This window comes from Pleurodeles waltl, chromosome 9 (assembly GCF_031143425.1).
Source record: "Pleurodeles waltl isolate 20211129_DDA chromosome 9, aPleWal1.hap1.20221129, whole genome shotgun sequence".
Classification (NCBI taxonomy): Eukaryota; Metazoa; Chordata; class Amphibia; order Caudata; family Salamandridae; genus Pleurodeles; species Pleurodeles waltl.
The window spans coordinates 329,954,992-329,978,239 of NC_090448.1; the positions used below are offsets into that span (position 1 = coordinate 329,954,992).

General features: G+C 41.1%; 2 protein-coding genes across 3 annotated transcripts in view; one reads left to right on the forward strand and one right to left on the reverse strand.

Annotated features, from left to right (window-relative positions):
* NICN1 (nicolin 1, tubulin polyglutamylase complex subunit) overlaps positions 1 to 1,472 on the reverse strand; it is a 45,525-nt gene extending 44,053 nt beyond the window's left edge. The window contains exon 1 of the mRNA XM_069206861.1: positions 1,281 to 1,472. The gene's annotated coding sequence lies outside the window, so the exon portion shown is untranslated. The remainder of the gene's footprint in view (positions 1 to 1,280) is intronic.
* Positions 1,473 to 1,561: 89 nt separating this feature from the next.
* Positions 1,562 to 23,248, forward strand: part of APEH (acylaminoacyl-peptide hydrolase) — a 278,020-nt gene continuing 256,333 nt past the window's right edge. Inside the window, exons 1-2 of one of the 2 annotated variants that reach the window (XM_069206858.1) lie at positions 1,562 to 1,692; positions 19,131 to 19,288. In XM_069206858.1, the coding sequence (XP_069062959.1) occupies positions 19,286 to 19,288 (3 nt within the window). In that variant the 5' untranslated portion in view covers positions 1,562 to 1,692; positions 19,131 to 19,285. Of the gene's footprint in view, positions 1,779 to 19,130; positions 19,289 to 23,248 lie in introns of both variants that reach the window. The other variant, XM_069206859.1, reaches the window with a different exon arrangement.

Sequence of the window (23,248 nt, forward strand, 5' to 3'; positions counted from 1 at the left end):
TGAACTGAGGCAGCAAGAGATGCCAGACGACAAACATTGAAGAGCCGGATCTTGTGAGCATAGGCTGCATTTGCCTATGGAGCCTAGAAACTGCCCAAAAATGAGCATTCAACGTTTAATCATAGTTAGGATTATTGCACCGAATTTCCTGGATAGTGACTGTTTTTCGACATCTTTCACAGAATCTCAATGCGTTTCATTAAACAAGGCGTGTGCCGGTCCTAGAGAAAGAACTGGTACACTTGCACGTTAGAGTTAAAATGATGTGCCTACTCACATTTGAACCAGTCCTCTGTGGTTACTTCACATGCAGGACAGAAGAAACTGATGTAAGTGTGCAACTGCTGCGCTGCCTCACCTCACTGGCACTCAGACTGACCTCTTGAGTTTCTTAGGTCCAGGTAAAAGTATATCATCCGGTTGAGGTTTTGCTGCTTTACGTTCTGGGGCCTTTTATTCTCGTTTTTAAAATTGGGGCGTCCAATAAATGGAATTTTCTTTCCATGATCTGAATTTCGGTGTTTAGCATAGCTAAAACATTATGCATTGCCCAAAAGCATTTTAGGCAGCTGATGGTTCTTCATCGTGGAAGAATTTAACATTAGTGTATCATATGTGACAATTCCACACGAGAATGAAAAAAACTATTTTGTACCTCTCAGGTCTTTCACAAAGGCACTCCCTTCAAAAGAAGGTAGTCGAGTTATCGGAAGCTTGTACATAGGGCCAGATGATTCTCCTTCACAGCACAACAGAAGCAAAGCTGAATGCACTAAAATGCTATATAAACAGTGTGCAATAATCAGGGATACTTATACTTTTGATTTATAAACAAAGATCAACAGTACATTATTTGACAATGATAAAGCATTTAACCAAGGTTTTCCCAATTGAATCTGGTGTATTCTTTTGGCACGCATAAGCATTTCTCCACCACCTTTCTTCAACTTCATCTCTTGTATTCTTGTAATTCTAGTTTTGTTTTACTATTATAAAACGAGACAACAAATCCCAGAATACAAGGAAAAACTAGGAATGCACAAATAACCCACATTTTACAAGGATCACGTTGACAGCTTTCCTCAAACCCTGCTGACATACTCTCAGTGTAGTCTTTCTGTGTTAGTGGACGTTGACACCGTGTAGCCCTACTTGAATGTCTGTGAGAGGTTTCTGTTTGTGGTTTTGAAAATCTTTTCACCCTGAGTACTGTTGCTATGAAACTGACGGAACTATTCACCCTCACGAACCAGAAGTGTTGTCCTCCGCTTGAAACTTACCTTGGGTCTTAAGAAAAAAGGTTTTCAAATCCAACTGCCTTTGACTCTACCTTGATTTTGATGCTGAACTACTTCAAACACTAAAAACCAGGGACAACCAATCGGAAAGATGGTTTTCTTTTACTGGCAGCTAAAAGAACCATACTAAGAGGCTTGAAAGCCACGCAGCCTCGGAGAAAGCTGTAATTGGTTAGAAAGAGAAAGATCTATTCCGGAAGGGCGACACATCCCCTGGGAATTTACCCCTGGTTGACCCGGAAGCTGCCAATTCTTCCCCGTGACAATTTTTGCGCGCAGCCTCACTAAGTAAAAAATAGTTGAATTTTCGTGCGGCTGATCCATCGCTTCCGGGTTGGCGTGGGCTGTCATTTTTCAAAATTGCTTGGGTGACTGAACTTTGTGCTTGTGTTTGGTAAGACGTCGCACAATCGTCTTGTTGTTGCTGTTTACGAAGGGAGTGCTGCGACAGTCCATCCCGGGGAGATCATGTTTTCTTCGGTACTGTCCAGCGCGGTGAATTATCCGCTAGCAAATATATGCACCAGACAGCGCACTGTAGGGGAGTCCGATGTAGCACAGGAGTAGGAGATGACACAGTAACAGGGTGAGGTCAGTGGGAGCTGCTCGTAAGGCGTATACGCGCAAGGAGTGCGGAAGAAGCCATCGCCAGGCAGGTGTCTATGCCTAGTGTGTGGCAGTAGGTAATGAGGAGCCTCCTACCACTCACATTGCAGTCAGCTCTAGGAAGTGTTTGATAAAGTCTGGGAGTTGTTTTGATATGGGATGGCATGCGTGTTGCGTCCAAATGCGGAATAAGGGTTTTGCCTGTTGATAAGTCATATAATTAAGCTGCTTGGATCATAGATATGGCGTAAGCGTCTTTAATACATCAGAATGCCGCCCTGTTAACAAAAAATAATAAAAAAACACAATTGGAAAACATTTCTAGTTTGTGTAAGACAGTCCCTCGCTTCTGATAGACTATTTTTAGCGTGCCCCTTTTCTACTTCCACGTGCTGGCAGATGTGTTGTATATTACGATGTCTGTTACTTTCCCAGTTAGTGTTCTTAACTTCTCTTTGAAGATTTCTATTTGGCAAGACACCCGTCTCGATTATCTTAATAAAGTATATGCATACCTTTCAAGTTATGTTTTTAGCTTGTGGTTCTCTCCATTTTAGAAACGAACATATTTTATGGCCACAAGTGGCAGTCAATTTTAGAGACTGGAAGAAACAACCACGTTGCAAGCTAACTGTCACAGCGCCTTCCGCCTAGTACAGCATTCTCGAGGCCCCTACTCTCCCACGTGTTCCAGAATGAGCCAGATTTGCACCGATAGACTAATTGCACTGTTTTTACAACTTGTTATGTTATGTGTAGCTTTATGTGCTGATCCAGGGTAGGGGCCAAATAAAGAGCCGGGTCTTAAGTTTCTTGCAGAATTCAAAAACTGAGACTATGTCTCTGATATGCGGGCTGGTGTCTCAGGTATTAGGAGAAGGCATGCATGCTTGATCTGGGTATGTGGTTACGTGTGCGCGAGTAGTAGTCCAGCTGAACTGAAGTGTCTGATAGGCATGTGGAAGTTTATGCAGTTTTTGAGGAACATGAGGCTAATGTTTTGTATGTGTGTTTGAGGAGTGCTCATTTGTGGATTGGGAGCCAGTGGAGCTTTTTGAGGTGTGGGATGATGTGAGGGTGGATGGGTGGAAGGTTCAGGGTGAGCTTGACCACTCAGTTTTGTATGGTCTGAAGTTTTCTGGTCAGTTGAGTGTTAATTCCAACATAGAGTGTGTTGCAGTAGTCCAGCTTGGTGGCGATGACGGTTCTGCGAGTGTTGGTTGGGAGCCATTTGAAGATCTTTTTTGAGCATCTTGAGTTTATAGAAGCAGAATATGGAGACTGCACTCGCCTGGTCGGTAATGGTAAGTTGGTTGTCAGTTACTTTTCTGAGGTTCGTTGCTTGGGTTGACAGGAGGAGTGTGAGTCAGAGTTCAACAGGCCACCAGGTGGAGTCCCAGAGCGAGGTACCTTTGCCAAAGATAACTACTTATGTATTGGCTGTGTTGAGCTTCTGTCATGCAGGCGAAGATACTGGCGTCTTGTTGGAGACAGAGAGTATGAGCTGGGTGTCAACAGCGTAGGATATGATTGTGATTCTGTGGGCGCAGATGATGCTGACGTGTAGGGACTTGCAGACGTTTCACGGAGTGGGGCTGGGTGAAGGTCCTTGTGTAACTCCACAGATGAAGTTAATGGCGTCCGAAGTGAAGTGGGCCAGGCTGACCAACTGGGTTCAGCCTGTCCGGAAGGCTCAATTCTAGCGAAGTTCAGGATCTTGAATGCCGGCTTCGTGCAGTAGTTGAATAAGAATGTGGTTGGAGTTGTCAAAGGCTCCAGAAAGTGCTAGTAGGATGAAGTCTGCAGTTTCACCTCTGTCCATGATCGTCCGTGGTGTAGATGAGGGTGGTCTCTGTACAATGTGGTTGGACCTCAATTGAGTCGTGTAGAGGAAGTGGTTTTCAGTGAGGTGGGTGGCTAGGTGTTCCTTTATCACCTTTTCAATTACTTTTTCTAAGTTAGGTAGCAGGGAGGTAGGCCGGTAGTTGGCTAGTGTCTTCATTTCTGCTGAGAGTTTCTCGAGGAATGGAACTATTGTTTAGTGTTTCCAGATATCTGGATAGTGACTGTTATGTCCGAGTTGTTCAGGATTGGGGTGAGGGATGCACTGATGTGATCCAGCCCTTTGCGGAAGGTGTGTTGAGGACAGGGCTCCAGCATGCTCTGGAGTGTATGGATTGGATGGCCATTGTGGGGAGTGTCTTGAGTGGTGATTGTGGGCCAGGTAGCCTAGTGGGTGTTGGTAGAGTTAGGCTGGAAGGGTCTGAGTGGAGTCTGGATTTTTTGTAGATGTTTTTGAACTTGTTGCTGAAGAAAAGGTGCAGAGATCCTGTAAGGGGGTACTCTTGAGGAGCTTGCTGCCGGAGAGGTCAAGTCTCCCACCTTAGTAAAGATTTCATTGGGACGGTTGGTGCTGTTTCTGATGCTATTTGTGAATGCAAAGTGCACAATGGCTCTGAATTGCATATGGTAGCATCTGAGGGCAGATATTTGGGTGCTGTTGCTAGTGTCATTCTGACTTTGTCTCCATCTGCGTTCAAGTTGCTTGAAGTCGTGTTTGGTGAGCCTGAGTTTGTCCATGTACTAGCTTGTTTGCAGTCTTATTTTTGTGGCATTGAGACGAGCCAGGGTATTTGTTCAAGTGTTGAGCCAGGCCTTGAAGTTGGAGATTTATTCATGGAGGTTGTTGTTGTGTTGAGGCTGGTTTTAGAAGAGTTCTGAATACCGGTATGTGAACTGTTATTCTATATATAATTCTTTTGAATTGCATAGTGTTGGTTATATCGCTACAGTGCCATTTGCTGGTAAATATCAAGCTTATATGTTGAGCTTCTTTTTTACTTAAGCGTCTGTCAGTGTACTTTGTTTTACCCAAATGTTGACTGTGAATGTTTCCTGGTCTGGAGAATTCAGGACCCATGCCTGTTGTGACAGCACACAATACATATTTCAAAGGATTTCTGTGATGGACTTGGAGAGAGAATCATTGCTTCCCATTATTCTGGGAGGGGGGTTTAAATCTGGTTTAAATCTGCAGGCAAACATTCTTAAGTTCATCTGTACAATTTCAGAGTTATTTTGCTGGACACACCAATGCATGTTTTTAGGCAGAATTCAATACCACACAGAAGGGGAACATGCTTATCTGAGGAGTTGGGGAGAGGGGTGGAATGATGAGTCAACCTTCAAGGCACACAGAACATTGGTCTTGGGAAGTGAGGGAGAATATTTCTGGCAAGGCACTGTACAAAACTAGATAACTACTTAGGTTTCTTTGACTTTATCCTGACATTTACTACCACAAAGGGATATTTACTTCTATTCTGTAAAGAATGAGAGTTCTACTATAAACAACACTCATCTTTGTCTTGGGCAGGGCAGTGATACCAGTACCCATCCTAGGTGGCATTCCACCCTGTTTCTAGTGGTACTTATGGCAGCACTGAACAGGACAAGCTCTTGGCACAGAGAGCTGTATACAACCATCTCTTCTCAGCAATGCAGGTTTATGTGCAATCCTTTGAGTCTTGTCCAAACTCTTGGGTACAAAGGGCAATGTATCTATTTTTTCTGTAGTTGTTCTCTGGCTGGGCTCGTGGCTTCCACTGGAAGTGAAACATTTTGCTGACTCACAATTATCTTGTGTATTTTTTATATTCTGCTTCATACCATATTTATGGCATTCTATTCACTGTAAATAACAGGTGTTACTCAGTGTTCTGAAACTGGAAGGGGAAAGGCCTGAATATCTTGTATTGTATTGTAATTGCATATATACAGCGCTTACTAACCCCTGACGAAGCATTGAAGTGTTTTACACCGGGCAATACGCTGCTTCAGAACCCAAGGTTAGTCATTAGTTCAGTGTTATTGATTACTGTTAGTGATTGGGATTATTCTTGTGCACTCAAATAAACCATCCCAAGTAGTAATTCCAGTTTCTTTATGGTGCACTAACTTAATAGGGTTAAGTTGTGATCATTAGTGTGGGATATGTGAGTTGTGAGCTAATGCATGTGGTTGGTGGGATTAATTGCTGTGTTGGAGGATAGTATCTATTGTTAGGCTGCATAGGTATGCCTTTCAGAGAAAGTAGGAGAGAAGGAGAAATTGTGCTGTTGGAAAGTAGTTGTGGGCAATTTACAGGAATACAATAATAACAAGCATTTGCAATGCAATAGGTCTCGCATTTGCGAGAGTTGGAGCTATTGGTGTTGTAAATGCATAACTGGACTTTTCTTGCCACATAAATTGGTCAACCCTGCCACATAATTTGGTCCTCTATGCCACATAATTCTTGTGGCCCGGCATATAACTAAAGCACTCCCATTTAACTTTTTTCTCCATCTACAGCAAAAAATTAAAATATTGCCATTTAGCATCCTAATTTAAATCAGCCATGCTAATTACAATGGAATACCACTTTCACCGCCCCACCATCAGAGCTGCCGGCTGACTAACAGAAATGCTGGGGAAAGGCTAGGAGTAGAAATATTAAAAATAGCCCTTAATGTTTTGCTAAATAATTGATGCATGTTGGATGTTGTGACAGGGTGATTATGCGCCTTGGGGGAAGAGGCAATGTCAAACCAAGAGTGACAGCAGGAGTGCTTGAGTGTTTAAAGAGAGAAAATTAAGACTACCTCATAGATTAAATAATCACTGTTTACTGAAAACAGTGCTGTGACCGCACAGATTTGAATGAAAAACAAAGGCAACATAGTAGTTTAGTAGGTGCAGATGACACTTTGTAAAGGATAGGTGTTATGTTTTGGAAATGACTGAAGGGAGGTAGAGGAGGAGGCTGCAGGCGACCTTTCTGACCCAGCAAGCTTTTGTCTATGCTAAGCCCACTTTTAATTAAAGCGTTAACACTTCTTTATAAATATTTTGGAGACAGCCCTGCTGTGAGGAGGCAAAGGAGGCAAAATATTCTGAGTCTATGTCCCACATGCACCAGTAATTAGTCTTATCCAGTGAAAGGTTGTAAACGCTGAAAGCATCCAAGATAGTAATCACTGCCAGAAACAACATGTGTTTCCAAACTAAACATTTGTTTTCCACCAAAATGCATATTAACTACTTGGTTATATGTTCTTTTAAAAAGAAAAACATAAACCTTCCCTAACAACAAACAAATTTAAAATGAGATCCCTTGCTTTGTCCCAACAGTGAAGCAAGAAAAACGATTTTGTTTACTTACAATTGTAATTGCAAAGCAGCGTTTGAGGCTATTTGAAAGAATCGTGTTTTATTTACAATTTATAGATAAAACAGCAATCCTTGCTGTTTGCGTGTTTTCTATTGGCAAGCCATATGTTCTGGAGCCTTTACAAAGCTCTTTCCTTTCTAAATGAAAAATACGCACCCGATGTGAGTTTTCCAAAACGTTTTCAATTTGCTGTGATCGAGGTCCAGCAAAAAGAAAACAGTTTTGAAAGCTCACATTTTTTGTGTCAGAAATAAATAAATAAATGCATTGTAAAGGCAACAAACCACACAGGTTTATGTTTTACGGGGTACAACGCACATATTGGATGGGGGCACATTGAAAGAGGCATGCAAAGATTTCAGAAAAAAAGCTCAAAGTGAGTGAGTTCTTTTTAGCCAGGAAGCAGTTCGAACCGAAACACACTTACAGGGCAGGAGCACCGACTCGGAGTCCCACGAAAACAAAACCTTTGTCAAAGTTTGCGTTCGGTGAGCGCTTTCTGGTCACTAAACAAAATGCCATTTGCTTTTCTAATCAACTTTATTTTTGTTTTGTGACCAGAAAGTGCTCTCCCAATGCTAACTTTGAAAACATTTTTGTTTTTTGTTTTGCTGGGATCCTGACTCCATGCTCATGTTGTGTGTGTGTGTGTGTGTTTTTGTCTGAATTGCTTTTATAAAATGTTTAAATGTTTATTTAAAAAAAGCTAATTAAAAGGCCAACAACTGTGTGTGTTTTCATCCAAAAGCTAAAAAAAAAATGAGCAGCGAGGAGCAAAGGTGGTTGAGGGGCTAGTCATGGGGAGATGTAGGATGTAATGAAATGCCAGCAGCGAAGTGTGGGAGGTGTTGGGCCTGGGGAGGAATGGCACAGGCAGATGAAGTGATTTAGGAATATAATTAACTCTGCAGGCAGGGGATCGACAACAAGCTTGGAGGAGATACCAACGTTGCCTCTGGCTCAAAAGCACTTGGAGCAACAGGGAAAAAAAAGTCCCTGATAAAGATACTATAATGGGACGAGTGGAAGGCTACAAGTACCAGGGGCATGCTCCGTGGTAGTAGACAAAGGAGGAGAAAGTGGGACAAATAGGAAAAGTTAGCTAGTTCGAAGCAAGGATTTTTAAAGGACAGTGACATAAACTAATGAGAAGCAGTGGGCGGAATTGAAGTCTACAAAGAAGTATATACTAAAGTATATACAAGAGGTCTTGGAGGCTCGACCTAAAAAGGATAACACGCATGTGTCAGAGTAGGTTGTGCTTAGAGAGAAGGAGGCTTGCAGAGGATGGAAGAGAAGGAGAGGTACATTTGAAAGAGAAAAAAAGGAGCAGTGCCAATCAGAAGTTTTGATTAAAAGTCAGTTTTTCATGCCAGATTTCTGAAATGTAGAGAATAGTTTTCAGACTGCATGCAGTTTGAGTATGCAAGGATGTAGACAGAAACAACATTATTTACTTGTGAAGATTGTGCTATATTAGGTATTTTTTGTTTAGCACTATAATCAGGAAAACCATTTGTTCACTGCTAGGCTAGTGCTAGACCACTGTTCCAGCTAGGTTAGTTGATCAGCTCAAGGGATGAAAGTAAAAAATAATGGCTGGATGAATATGTCATGAAATATCTAGAGCTTAAGACTGTGCTCAGAGGAAGCAGTAAATTCAAGATCCAGGGCTCAAAATCTACTTGACCACTCACTATAGCGAGGTTTATTTTATGAGGTTGAGCTTCTGGTGAGTGATAAAGAACAGGTGTTCTGTTGAGTCAGAAACCGAATTAGCAATTAAGATGCCTTTAAATCTTATTCTTGTCACATTTGCTCTGTGTTCAGAGACAGAGGTCAAAAGCCAGTTTGTCTTCTTGCAGTGCAAATACTTTTCCTTGTGACTGCAGAGTTCCAGGATTTTTTAAGGAGAACTGTCTGACCTATGTGAAATGGAAGGCTTTTGGTATCACTTTTTTCCTAACACACAACATTTATATAACTAAGTCAACTTTACAAACATTTCAAAATATATTTCAGTAGCTGTGAAAGACCATTTTTGAACTTCTGTGTGGTGAAAAAAATATTTTAATAGGATAAAAAAGCCAAAACACTTTACTTGGTGGTGTGCAAATGATAAATGTTTTCTGAACCCTACTTTTCACTGATTATTGATAATAGACTATATCGTTTTATCAGTAAAGCTGCAAGTTAGTGGGAAGTTTTCTGGACATTTCTTGGAAATTTACTGTCCGTAAATGACAGTGCGCTACCACATCATGCTTCAGTAATATATTTATTAAAAGTGCATTTTTAAACATAAACAGAGAAACACTCCTGACCTGATTGCAAAGCTATTAGTAAACTAAGAGGCAAGTCATGCATAGATCATGTGTACCCTAAATGTGGGCTAGATTTGTTATACATGGAGCAAACATTTAGTGTATTTAATCACACAAAAGAGGATTTTTTTAAAGCAGAAATGCTGAACTCACATATTGGAACGTGTACTTGTGTGTGAGAATGAAGAAAAAGACGACTGTAAAATACAATATTTGCCTAGGATCACGCAATTTGAGAACTGTTTCCCGGTCAAGTACATTAGTTAGGTCAAGTAGATTACTCAAGCTACTCGACTTTCAGTTCTAGTGACATTTTTATTATTTTTTGAGGCCTGAGATCGTAGCAGTGTGAGAAAATGCATGAGAGATAATGTACTCATTGAAAAGAAGATTATGCAAATGCTGCAGTGTATGTTTTCTAGTGTTGACAATCAGTTTTGGCTCGCAATATTAATTAAAAAACAGAGTGGGAGCCATTTGAATGCTTCTGGTTTGTACTCACGCAAGATGGAAGGTGAGGGCAGCTTCCTAGACAATGGAAGTGTTTTGTGTGCTTTCAAGTGGCTGCAGGGCGAGAGATGCAAACACTGGTGTGAGTATGAGGATGGTGAAATGGACGCACCCCCTTTACCATCTAAATGAAGATGATTTAGCAGATGGCTGATGATGAGATTTTCTGAAGCACTGCCATTTGTAGATGGTATGGGTGGGAAGGGGTGGAGCTGCAGGTTGAATGTAGCACTTTAGGTGAGGCCAAGCATTTTGTCTACCTTGATCATACTTCAGTGCACAGCCCTCACACCTCTTGATGCCTTTGTTGTGGGTGCTTCAGGCAGGAGACTTGCCCTACTGTGAGGCATCACTAAACAATGTCTGTGTGTGGAGAGCATCCTAGAAAGACATTTGAAAGTAGGACCACCCCAAACCGGTTCTGAAGCATGAGGCATTGGCTGCATTTGCAGTTCAGGCAAAATTAAAATTGAGCTTTTAATCTGAATTAATCACTTTATGCTGAAATACAAGAAAACTAGCACTGTTTGTGGAATATTGTGCTCAGAATAATTTGATTGTTTGTGACGTGCAGGCTTTTTGTGAAACTGATTGCAAAGCTCAAACAGCACTGTGAAGAAAGTAGAAAACCTCTGCTTGTGACAGCTGGTGGAGGGCCTTAGTATCTACTTTACCCTAATGGAGAAAGAAAAACTAATCTTTACTACAGTCACGTTAATCCACTAAGCTAGCTGACAGGTGCATCACAGTACAGCTCTATCATTGGTGCTGCGGACAAAAAGGCGTTTAGTAACAAAACACGCAGCAGGCTTTGTCAGTAATACAATCATACTGAAACACTGATATTGGGGTCTGCTTTTGTGGAAGGTACATTTCTACCAGGGATCCCTTGCTGACCTTAAGGGCATCTGCCGCAAGTCTAGAATGAAACTTGTGGTCTTCAGACCACTGTATGTTTTGGTGGCAAGCATCCAAATCGGTAAGTTATTCTTGAGGCTCAATGGAGGCTTGTACCCTGGACATAGTAGCTGTTGTGATAGGAGAACTAAACCAGTCATTCAGAATGCTGGAAGATTTGAATTTCGGAAGTGAGTTGCATCAGGTTCAAGTGAATCAGGCTTAAAATTCTGTTTGATCTCTTGGAAGCAATCATCCCTTATTGTTCTGAGATGTTTGTTACAATGGGATGGCAGATGTCCTATAACTTTATCCTGGTTTATAGGTTTATCTCAAATTGTCTTTTAGCCAGTCAAGCACTTGAAGAAATGTTGTCCTCTTTTGCCACAGTTAATGACAGTGGATGGGCACTGAACATAGCTCCTTTGTTCCGGTGTTGCACTGGTCATGCCATTGCTCACAGTCTTAGTAAAGGTGACACTTTCTTCCCGGCCAAAGGCTGTCCAAAGTGAACTTAACCCGTAGGCTAAGCATAAAGGATCTATTCCTGTTCCATTGGGAGCCAGACACCAAACAAATGGTTGCAATGGCCTGGTCATAGAAAAGTGGGAAGGTTTATTAGTGCAGTGAAGATGGGATGTGGTGCTTGAGGATGCGCATACAATACGGGACCCCCACTCCTGGATCTCCCAACCCTTGATACACTTCTATCTTGCCACACACATCTTGCATTCTGTGGTAGGTGACAGGTTCCACAGTTGGCAGCCTATACAGATTTACCAGGAAGAGTCTGTAGGTATCCTTCCCATTCTGGAGCACCTGTTAAAAGGTTTGCGTCCCATGAAAATAAAAACATCTGTCTCTAATCTTTAGTCTTGTCATTGTTGTGGAAGTCACTAATGTTAAAAGAAGTCTCCATCTGCGAGTAGTCCCCTGTTGAAAAACTCAACTTACAAAATCATGTACTACATCTGTTGTGGGATTTGTGGTGGGGGCATTATGCCTAATTAATATGCCAGAACTGCTGCATTCAGTGCAGGGGGTAATGTGCTACTGCCTCAGATACTCGTAACCATACATATTGAATATAAAAACTAGTTAAAGGCTAGCCCCTTGAAATGAGTTAAAGGACAACTACAAGTCTTTGACGAGTACTTATATTGTTCTTTTCAACTTTTCCACCTGTGACAGAGGTTTTTAAGCAACCCTTATTAGTCTAGCTATAAATTCAACTGTGGCTAAAATATGCCAGCTGTGCTTCCTGAGCTTAAAATAAAACAATAAGTAATAATGTTATATACACTATATCAGGAGTATGCACAATGAGCTAAATCTTTGCCACTTCCAAATGCATGTTCTGGAGGCCATGAGCTACCATCCTGGAAAGGTTGAGTTCCATTCTTCTGAGGTAGGGAAACTGAGTACTGTACTTTGGGTAATAGTAACATATTTGATTGCTTAGAAATGGTAGACTGTGGTGTTAGTGCAGTATATCAGTTTATTACTATGTACTCTGCATTCTGATGTCGACAGGGCACAAGTCCTAAAAAAATAGAAGTGGGGGGACAAGCCAAGTTAGGCAGTATGCAGGTGACATCACATGTCGTGAGTTTATGGCATGTGACATCGCTCGTGGCATCACAGGAAGTGACATCACATCCCATGACTTTACAGGAAGTGACATCAGATCTTATGTCCCCACATATATGTGTAGCATGTCTATCATGAGTACATTTGAGCAAATTACGAATATACATGTAAACTCTCTTGATTTAGTCAGAAGACTTGCGCTTTTGTAAGCTACATATAAAACAATTTGCCTCTTGTCAGTATAAAGGTTTCTTTACCCAAGGATTATTCAAACTTATTATGCCACCATCCTACCCACCAGGTGTAGTATTCCATATGCAGCACATGTCCCTGTAGATATGATTGCTTTAGCTACCTGCGCTCTCCAGAGGTGAGATGTTCACCGGTGTAAAGTATTCATACCCAGCTTTACCCATCTGCACTCATTTTAGTAGATTGGGGCACATTTTTCACCAATAGACCTTGACCAAGAAAATGATAGAAAGACAGAAAGGAGAAAAAGAAATAGGAAAACAATGATAAAGTTAGAAAAGTGAGAGGAAAAAAAGAACCCGAAAGAAGAAGCAAGTGTAAAGTACTGAAGAAAAAAAAAAAGAAAAAGGTTTTGGAAATCTTGGCCTTCAGCAATATGCCCCTAAGAAAAAGTTTGAGGCGCTGCTTTTATTTTTTTTGACAAATTACACACTGTCCTCCAAATTGCTACCTTCACATTTAGCAGCAGACGTCTCTCATGTTCTTTTTGTTGGCACAACTATATCTAAACCACCCGCACATTCACCAGAGCAACCTGGCAGCTCACCCTGATATCAGTACCATCAGAATATCCACACACAGCATGGAGCATACATTTAAAAGTAAGAGATATCAGCTCCACATCAAAAAGAGTGAGAGCCACACAGTATCCAAGGATGAGAAGGAAATGGTGATAAAGGTAACTCACAAGAAAAAAGGCACATGCAATTCCAGTCACAATTCGCACTTTCAAGAAAATATTTGCCTTCAGCAGGAAGTATGGCTAGGTTGCACAGAATAACGATCGACGCGGGGAGATGTAGGAACAGCGATAGACATCAGAAACCATGGCCAGTAATCAGAATCTGCACTAGAGTGGCCTTGCTAATAAGAACTCTGCATATCCTAGACATGTTACACTCCCCACATGGTGCAGTGGAATCGGCCTACTTGACGTACTTGTTTACAGTAACACTGACCTGTGGGCTTGTCTATAACAGTATCCACATGCTGAAGGAGCCAGCCCTAAATAAACACTCATGATCTTTAACTTCTTATATAGCTTAACTCTGAATTACATCAGTTTCCCAGACCTGAAAGCATCATAGCAACAAAGCTACTGTGTGTTATTGTGTTATAATACAGTACGTTGCAAACTTTGAAACATCGCAGCAGTAAGGAGGTGTGAGAATGACAAAAGACAAGACCACCCAGACCCTGGCAGGGTAAAAACATGGCAACGTTTAACACAGCCATATACAGTGCTCTTAAATTTCCAGAGCTAAAAAAAAAACTTTTCTTCTTTTCAAGGGAAACAGCTCTTCAACATTTAGTGACTGGAACTGGTAAATAAAGCATATAATATCAAATGTTTTGAAATCATTTTGCGTTGTGGTTTGACTAATTTAGATACTTCTGCACAAAAATGAAAGATTTTGGTCATGGAGGACAACGCAGGATTATGCAGGGCACTTCTTACTTGAAGTGAAATATGCACAGTTGCAACATTTGCCTGCCACCCACTCTCCAACCTCATGTACCAAGAATGAAACATTAACCTTTAATGTAAAACAGGAGAAATAAAGAAATGTCCATCTAATGGCTGAAATGAACAGTGTGAAAGCAGAAAACCTGGAATCAATCTCAGATTACCAGCTTGACCAAATTGTGTGATCCTAGGCAAGTCTCTCTTTTGTGTTTGATTTTATAAGCTGTAATGTTGCACTATGTATAAGAAGAATCTAGGCCACATGTAGGATGTACCTGACACTTGACTTTCATGTGGCTTCAGCCTTTCAGCCACACTCTAACCTCATGCACCAAGAATTAAAGAATACAAATGAACCTTTGATGTGAATTAGGAGAAATAATGATACATCCATTTAGTGGCTGCATTGCACAAACTGAATGCAATAAACCTTTTTGCTGCCCATGGCTCAGGTAGGTGCTGCAGTGAAGATTGAGGGCTGTTGCCCTGTGCATTACTCTGTCGCAAAGAGAAGTATCTCCCTGTGCAATACCATGACCTGAAGGGGCCGTTTCTCTGTATGAGCTTTCGCAAACCTTTTATGCTAGGAGAAGGGCTGTCACTCTGGAGCAGTATGCAGCTGTGAAAGAGAAGCAAGCAATTACGCTTGGAGGGGGAACAACGATTCGACTACACAACAATCTAAGAGGAGCCTAGACCTCCTGTCTGATTCAAGGTGAAGCATGTGGACGCCTACCATCTCTATCGTAGCATCCAGACTTCTGCTCACCACTGAGGCACTCCAAACCTCCACTCTAGCAAGAGTGTGTAGGACTGCATACTGGACCACCAGGCCTAGGGGGCAACTTTCGCTGACTGACATGGTAGTGGAGGCACTTTAACTTTCTCAAAGCCATCATGGAACTTCGAAGACTTAAACTCACTAGTGAGGCCTAACTGGAATGTCGCCACATATAAATAGGAAATAACCAGGATCCTTTGACATGGAAGTGGGACTTGAGAACTGACCCAGGAAAGCTAGTGTGCCTACCTTAAGAAGACTGTATAGTATTTGTACACAAAATACATGGGTGGATGTATCTGATTGCCTGTGCAGCACCCATGTATGCTTACTTGACGCATGGTAGTGCAAGGCAGCGCAATGCACTGCCTTGTTGTTTTTTTTTTTTTTTTGTCAGATCCACACAGAAACTATCATTTGAGGCTATTTCCTCTTTGTGTGCTGCAGAATACAGCATACACGCAAAGAGGAAATAATGAGCAGAAATAAAGGCATTTCTCCTTCTTACACCAGCCTCAGATAGACTCATCAGTTTGGGGCAGATCTGTCTTTGTAAATATGGGTTTGTGTCAAAATACATGGGTGAATGCACAGAAACACCCAAGCATCACTCATGCAATGCCCACCTGACGCAAGTTAACACAAGGCCTTGAAAACAGGAATTGTGTTGCACTGTAAATCCCAAAACAGATTTTGCATCAATGTTGTGCCAGAAAAGTGATGCAACCCCAACGCAAAATCTGGGCCTGAACTTATACATATTATTTTTTAATTCTGCCACAAAGAACTTGGCAAAATAGGAAATGTGACAGTAAGTCCATTCGGCTTAATTGGTTGCAAAGTCTGAATTTTAAAATATCTTACGGGGTTAAGGCACCTGCTGCAGAGATGTGTGTGTTCCCAGTACATTGGAGGGAGTAATAATGGTAAGCTAACTGGTGGTTTAAATCATTTGCTGGAAAGATCTGTGTTTTGTCTAGTTCTGGGTTTGACTTGAAGTCGCATAGGGGGTTAATGTGCCTCCTGCAAAGCATATCTTGTAAAATACAGATAACAGATTTTTATTTAATGTAGATGGGTAAGTGGGTTACTGCTTTTAACACATATCTTTTCTGCTACTCACAGTTAACGTTGTAATCCTTCTAATATATCAGAGTAAGCTATAAAGGAAGATGTGTTACTCCTGCACCTTGTAACCCTCACTGTGTTATGTTTCATATTCTGTACATTAATTTACAAACTTGTACAGTTGATTGTCAATATAATGTGTACATGTAAAGTGCTCTGACACCCTGAATTGGGATGAATAATTCTATAAAAGAAATTAAAAACAGTGGTATTTAAATTGGTATTTTGTGTAAATGCTGCAACAGGCCACCACATCTAATATTCTTAAAGTGCATGCATATCTCTTATATACAGCATCCATGCCAATAGACCAGAATCAGATGGGAGACTCACATTTTTTAAAGCAAAAAAAACTTTATTTTGTCTGTCTACCACCAGAATTTGCCTCTGCTTCAATAGAAGTCAATGGGGGAAATATGTTTTCCCAATTATTTTTGTTGGTATGTATGATACAGGGACTGAACAAAGTTCAAAGCCTAGCTCTCTTAAGTATGTGTGAAGGTTTAACAAGCTGTGCTTTTTTGTTTCCCCTTCACTGTATTTGCATCTAAGGGTGAGACTGCTGACAGATTCCAGCCAGGATAAAAAAAGAAGACCAGATGGCCCCTTAAGTTTGGCCTTTTTTATGGGTGCAGCTCGAGTCTGAAATAAGAAAGACCCCATGGCACTTGAACATTGTTGCTCGATCCAAAGCAAACAACGTGCAAGCACTGCCGAATGAGTCCCAGGAGGAGTTCACAATATTTTACAGTGTGGCCTAGCCTCTTGGCAAGGTGGATGGAGTCCACTATGTGAAAATTGTGGGTGGACACTTCCACCCGTGTACCCCCAACTTGTGCCCTGGATCTTGAGCTTGTGTTGGGTACTGCTTTCAAAGAATAAAAAAATAAAAAAAATACTGAATGTGAAGCGGTATTGTTGACCTTCGGTTAAGTGCTGGCTGAGGGCAATGTAGGACATTCATAGCTGAGTTTTCTGCCAGTGCTAGGTCTTTCCCTGAACTGGCTCTCATCATTGAATCATTATTTGTATCTAACCACACAGGTACAGTTGGTGACTAAAACTCAAAAGTTATGTTCCTTAAAGAGTTGCTTGTTTTAACATAATGTGTGACACGGGCTGCATGGAGCCAGAAAGGGTGGAGAATTCTACTGCAAAAGGGGAAACTGAGTATTAAAGGAGAGGAGTATGGAAAGATTTGAGTCTGGATAGATAGAGTGGAAAAGCATTTGAGATTATTACCAAGCAAGAAGTGTAAGAAAACAGACCTGTGACGAGATGTAAGAAATGCTGGATGAGAGAGAGAGAGAGAGAGAGATACTGCAGAGGGATGATTATCTCTGAGAATGGGGCAGGTAAAGTGAGAAGAGATCATCTGAGACTAGTGAAGGGGCATAAAAATGATAGTAAGGAGAATTAGGTAGACTTGACAGGCAGAAGAGAGAAAACACAGCATCTTGGGAACAGTCTATAGAAAGGATGAATTGGAGCCACCATCAGTATTTGAGAACTGACACGGAAGACATAAGGTTCAAAAAGTCTTACTGCACTTTTGAAACTAACACATCCTGTGAAAAAGATGTGCTATTTGTAAAAAAAAAAAAAAAAAAAAAAAAAAAAGGGAGAGTTAGCCAGATGAAGTTTTGTCTTGGAGGTTTTGGGTCACTTTTGGAAGCACTGTGAGTATGCAGGTGCTTTTACACACAATCAAGAGCTCTAGAAAAGTTAAAAAAGGTTTTTGATGTGTGTTGATGCTTTAGGTTTACATTTGAAAATTAGTTGAATTTCACACAGGGTCCTTTGGAAGATGCAAATCTTGCCAGACTAGTGTGATACAAAGCAAAAGGTAATCTAAAATATCAGAACATCCAAACAAGTCTGAAGAAATATCATGGCAGCTACCCTGCAAGCACTGCAAATTCACTGGTGGGTAGAGACGCAGCCTGTGGCCTTCTGTAGTGAGCTATTAGATGTAGAAAAGTACGTTGTCACTTCGTGCCAATTACCAGTAGAAAAATTAAGTATATATAGCCTAGTGACAGCTGATGATTCAGGTAGTGAGAAACAACTTAGCCTATGCATTTGTAAGGACTAGTAGTTACCATAGAATGTTTTTGTAAGTTATCTATGCACTCCAAGTGATCTTGAGATAATACATGCAGACCTTATCTGGATGTTTATATCAAGTACCTGGGGAGGTAGAAGCTTCTATCTAAGTGCCATAAAGTAACGGAATACTCTCCTGTGAAGCTGAAAAACTGAACAGATATCTTGTCATTTAGAAAATCCCTCAAAACCTGTTTTTATCCATTAGTGCTGTTGTAGACATTCACACCTTGAGTTTTACCCATTAGTGTTATTTTAGACCTCCGCACCCTCCTCCTGTTGATAGAGTTAGCACCAAGATGCTTACGGTCATTTGTGTGCTTTATAAACTTGAATCATGGTTGTTTAAAGAGATGTGTACAGCTGTGGGAATTGACAAGACCAGAAATACACCTTGATCAAGTGTTGATGTAGGAGAACTACATTCAGCATTTAAAAAAAAAGCTAGCCATGTTCATCACATTGATAAGCAATAATGCTAGTCAAATAGATGCATCTGGAAAAGCTCTTGCTAGCCTTCAGTAACTTCACCTACACAGAAATGAGCTTACCTCAAAATTTTAGAAGCCCTCTTTGACCTACAGTTTGACTCTTTCCTTCATCCATACATCAAAAACGATATTGCCCTAGTCTATGGCAGTGTTAAGCTCCACACACTACAAGGGGCATTATGACAAAAAACATTGCTCACATGCACATTTCAAGTGAGTTAATGTGGTCATGGCATCTGACCTAGAAGTGGCTCTGTGTCGGAACTGTTATGGGATCTCCCCATAAACTTATAACATGTATTGAGTAATTTCTGCACTTGACTAAGTACACGCTTTAGGGTATATTATAGTAAGTTATGGATTCTTATTGATCTTAGATGGCTATGTAGTTTCTGGCCACCTCCATTTGTCTTATTGTGTTCATAATGATGTTGGTGACTCTATGTGATTTATTTTTCCTTTTTCAGATGTGACGAAAGACATCAACAGCTGTACCAACAAGGAGATCTGAAAACCTTTACACACTTGTACCAGATGAGCCTTTTCCACTACTACTACTCATACGTATTGGTGGAGTCTTTTTACTTCATTTCATCACCTTTAAAACACAAAGCAGCACAACATGGTAAGCTATGCTACATTCCAAGTGTTTTCATCCTTTTTGGTGCACAATGCTTCCTGTATTTAACCACTGGTTCCTTCTTGACCACTGACTCCATTTTGTGCTTAGCTTAGCTTCAAACGCCGTCACATTGCTGATGAAGGTATTCTTCTGCGCACAGCTTGCTAACGTGTTTTCGCTTTGTTTCATTAGGAAAGGAAACATAACATGGGGAGGAATGTAGGTAAGGATGTACCAGGTGGAGAATGTTTATGGTAGAGCAGGGTTCAGCTTGGTCAGTCTCGATTTGTGTATTTTCAACACTGTCTTGGTACGACTAGTGCTTGAATTTCACAACTTACTCAAAGGGAGGGGGGTTTCTAGAACCTTCCTCTAAAGTTTGTTATAGTATATAAGGTGGGGAAGCTGACAACTGGGAGAAGAAGGAACTTATCTCTGGGAGGGGACACTTTTCCCAGAGAGTAATCCCATCTGGGTTGTTCTTGCTTGTCTCGGATGGCCAGGGTTCCACAACCTGAAGTTGGAAGACAAGGGATGATGTCAAAGTCAAGCCCCATGGTGATGCATTTTTACTTCTTATTTCTAGCTTTGCGGTGTGCATGCATGAATACGTAGTCACTGTATATAATAATGATCAAAGAAAATGCAATACATCAACACTGAATTTTATATATATATATATATATATATATATATAAAATATTCAGTGTTGATGTATTGCATTTTCTTTGATCATTATTATTGTACTACTGTGAAGACTTGTATGTGTGTTGCTCACGTTACAATCTTCGTGTAACTTGGGAAGTGCCTTAATAAATGTATTACTGCCTTAATAAATGTATTACTCAGACTAAGAGTACTGCATTCTTTGCATTCCTCTCACTTCGTTCCCTCTAGGCCTGAAATAAAGCAGAACAAATTGGCAAAGTCAGCAGTACGAGGGAAGGTTGAAGAGTGTAAGATTTAAAAGTGAAGAATGTTTGGCAAGAAGTCAAAAGCAGCTTCACAGGCAATTTCCCCGGTTGCACATGACATTCCTGGGTGGGAGAAGGAACTGTATAATGTTCTTGCTGGTTTATGCAAGAGTTGGGACAGATGTCTTAGCGATGCTGAGCCAAAACAAATGTTTTAATGTTTTCACAGAAAGTACCTCTTGAACGGGGTTGAGATTTATCTATTTTAGGCCGAAGAGGCTGGATTCTGTTATCGACTTATAGAAAACTGCATTTAAAATGAAGCAGCTGGAACAAGAAAACCAGCAATTGGAGAGGCTGCTAATTAAAAATAAAAATAATGTAACCATGCTGTCTTGTCAGAATAAGTTATTGCAAAATAAGGCAGATTCCTTTCAGCCTGTTGCCGAGAAAGCAGCTGTCAGTCGGCCAACACAGGTATAAATAATAAAGGGGTAAAATTAATCAAAAGAAAGTTCATTTAGCTATTGCTAACGTAGAGTTAGGCTGGGACCCGAAAAAATGTGATTTGAACATTTAGTAGTCTACTGATTTTTTCAAATTCCATTGATAAAGAAGTTAAAAAAGGTGGGGACCAGTTTGAGCCAGACAAGCCGAAAGTGGTTCACGCACAGCCAGTATTTAGATGGAAAAATACAGGGTACTCCACAGAATCCGGGAGGAATTGAAATGCACTCCTTAGAAGATCACACCCAGCAAGACGTCAGTGATATTATAGACAGATTCAAACAGAAGTCTGGGGAAGTGTTGCTTACATGGTTGGTGAGGTTGTTGGACACAGGTGCCTCTGGAGTGGCACTAGATGAGGGAGATTCAAAGAAGTTTTGTACTCTTAGCTCTGACCCCATAATACAAGAACAATTTAGAAGTTATGGGACTCAAGGAGCGACTAATTTGTTGCTATTGGCAGTTATGGGATGTAGTCAGAAATATCGTACTGAATCAGATCGGCTGCCAAATGATAAGCCTTCGTACACGTTGAGAGATGCTATTAACAGAATTTCAGAAGAAAGTATGAAAACTGCTATTCTCTTGGATGAAGCTCACAATTTGTTAGATGCTCTCTTGACAATTTCATACGAAATCAAATTATCCGCTTTGCTCCCCTAGTTTATAAGCAGGTATTTAAAGATGTGCTGGAGGCAGTTTGCATGTTGGGAGAGCTGGGAGACTGGAATAAACCTGAGAGAGCCTTGAGATCTGAGGGTCGCCCATATAATCACAGAGTATCTAGGAGAGACATGTTTATTGCATTACTGAAGGATGGTGTCAACAAGGAGCAGATTGACGGTATATATACTAAAAGCTTGTGGGAGATGTAGTGCAAGAAAAGGCAGGACAGAAAGGAAGGCAGCAGGAAAGTTAAGAAGCAAGATGATAAACGAGTGAATCGGGGCCAGCCACAGACGCAGGAAGACAGAAAATGATTTCTTCACGATCGAAAGAGGAGAAAGATTTGGACAGCGAGTGGTTAACTGCTGAAAGCAGGGAAAGAGAGGAATTTACTCGCAGATATGAAAACCTATATCCAGACCTAACTTGGGCAAAAGTTGACCGGTTTATGTCAGATTAGGAAATAGACCAAGCTCTGGAACAGGGATGGGCTTGTAAAGATAACAGACCACATGTTGATTTAGAAATGCACAGGAAACACAAAAATGTGCAAAGGGTCCGGGCATTGGTCGACACCGGAGTGGAGGCCTCTTTAATTTACGAAAATCCAAAAAAGTTTACCAGTCTGCACTACACCATCAAGGGTTGGATGGAAAACAAACCCCTGCCGTGCAAACTACTTTTCAGATGGAAATAGGAAGAACTCCAAAAAGAGAATATACTGTTTGGTTTGTGCCCCCTCCTGCAATATATTCTGGGAATTGACATTCTAAAGGGGATGACTTTGTACTTGGATGATGGTTGTTATCAATTTGGATCAAAGAGATAGATTTCAGTGGCAGCCTAAAGGGTGGGTCATCTGGAGATACCCCCCAGTGAAGGTGCCCCCAGCAACCAAGGTAATTTGTTTGAAACAGTACCGTATTCCAGGAGGGCATGAGGAAATAAGTAAGACTATACAGGAGCTGATTGAGGCTGGTGTGTACGGTCCAGTCACCCCTGAATGGAATAATCCTCTAGGGCCTGTGCGCAAACCAGACGGGCGCTATAGCATGACAGTTGATTACCGCGAGTTGAATAAATATACACCCCTTTTGACTGCCGTGGTCCCCGACAACATCACTTTGATTGAAAGAATACAGAAACCTAAAGGGACCTGGTTTGCAATCATTGACATTGCCAATGCTTGTTTCACATACCTCTTATTTCAAACAAAAAACATCAACACACAAAACACTATCAGCAAATCAGATTTGAATGACCAAAGCAATCACTGTAAAGCAATGGAAGTGGATAAACATATTGATCTCATAACCTTTCACATCAGATACATCTACACAGAACAGTGTCTCTGAAATAGCAATTTGATGTAGCATGAGTTCTGCTCATGTAAAGGTGCACGGTCCACCTGAAAGGTTTGCTGGCAAAAGTCAGAGTTCCACACGAAAAAAACACAGACAGTTAACTGTTAAGGTTGCTTAGTTTCAGTGGAAGAATGTAATCAAACAAGTTGAATTTGAACTGAAGGCGCCAGTTGCGCAAAATGGATCCATGGTGCTTGTACTTTACTCAATCAGGTTCAGGTTGGAGGTTCGGTCCCTTCCCCGACCCCACACTCACACACCCGAAGGGATATCACACAGCACACTCATGGTCAGTGGCGAAACGTGGTAGGATCTGCAAAAGAAAAAAGTATGACTTTTCTTGCAAATAACATTTATCATCTGAAATGTGCCCTTCCTCTTCCTTTCCCTGTTTTATAATCAGCAGGACGTTTTTGGGGCCCTTTGTTATGATTTCTGCAGGTTCTGGAGGGTCACTTGGGACTTCAACCAATACCTCAGCACTGAGGTTTTTATCTGCTGCACCACAGCTT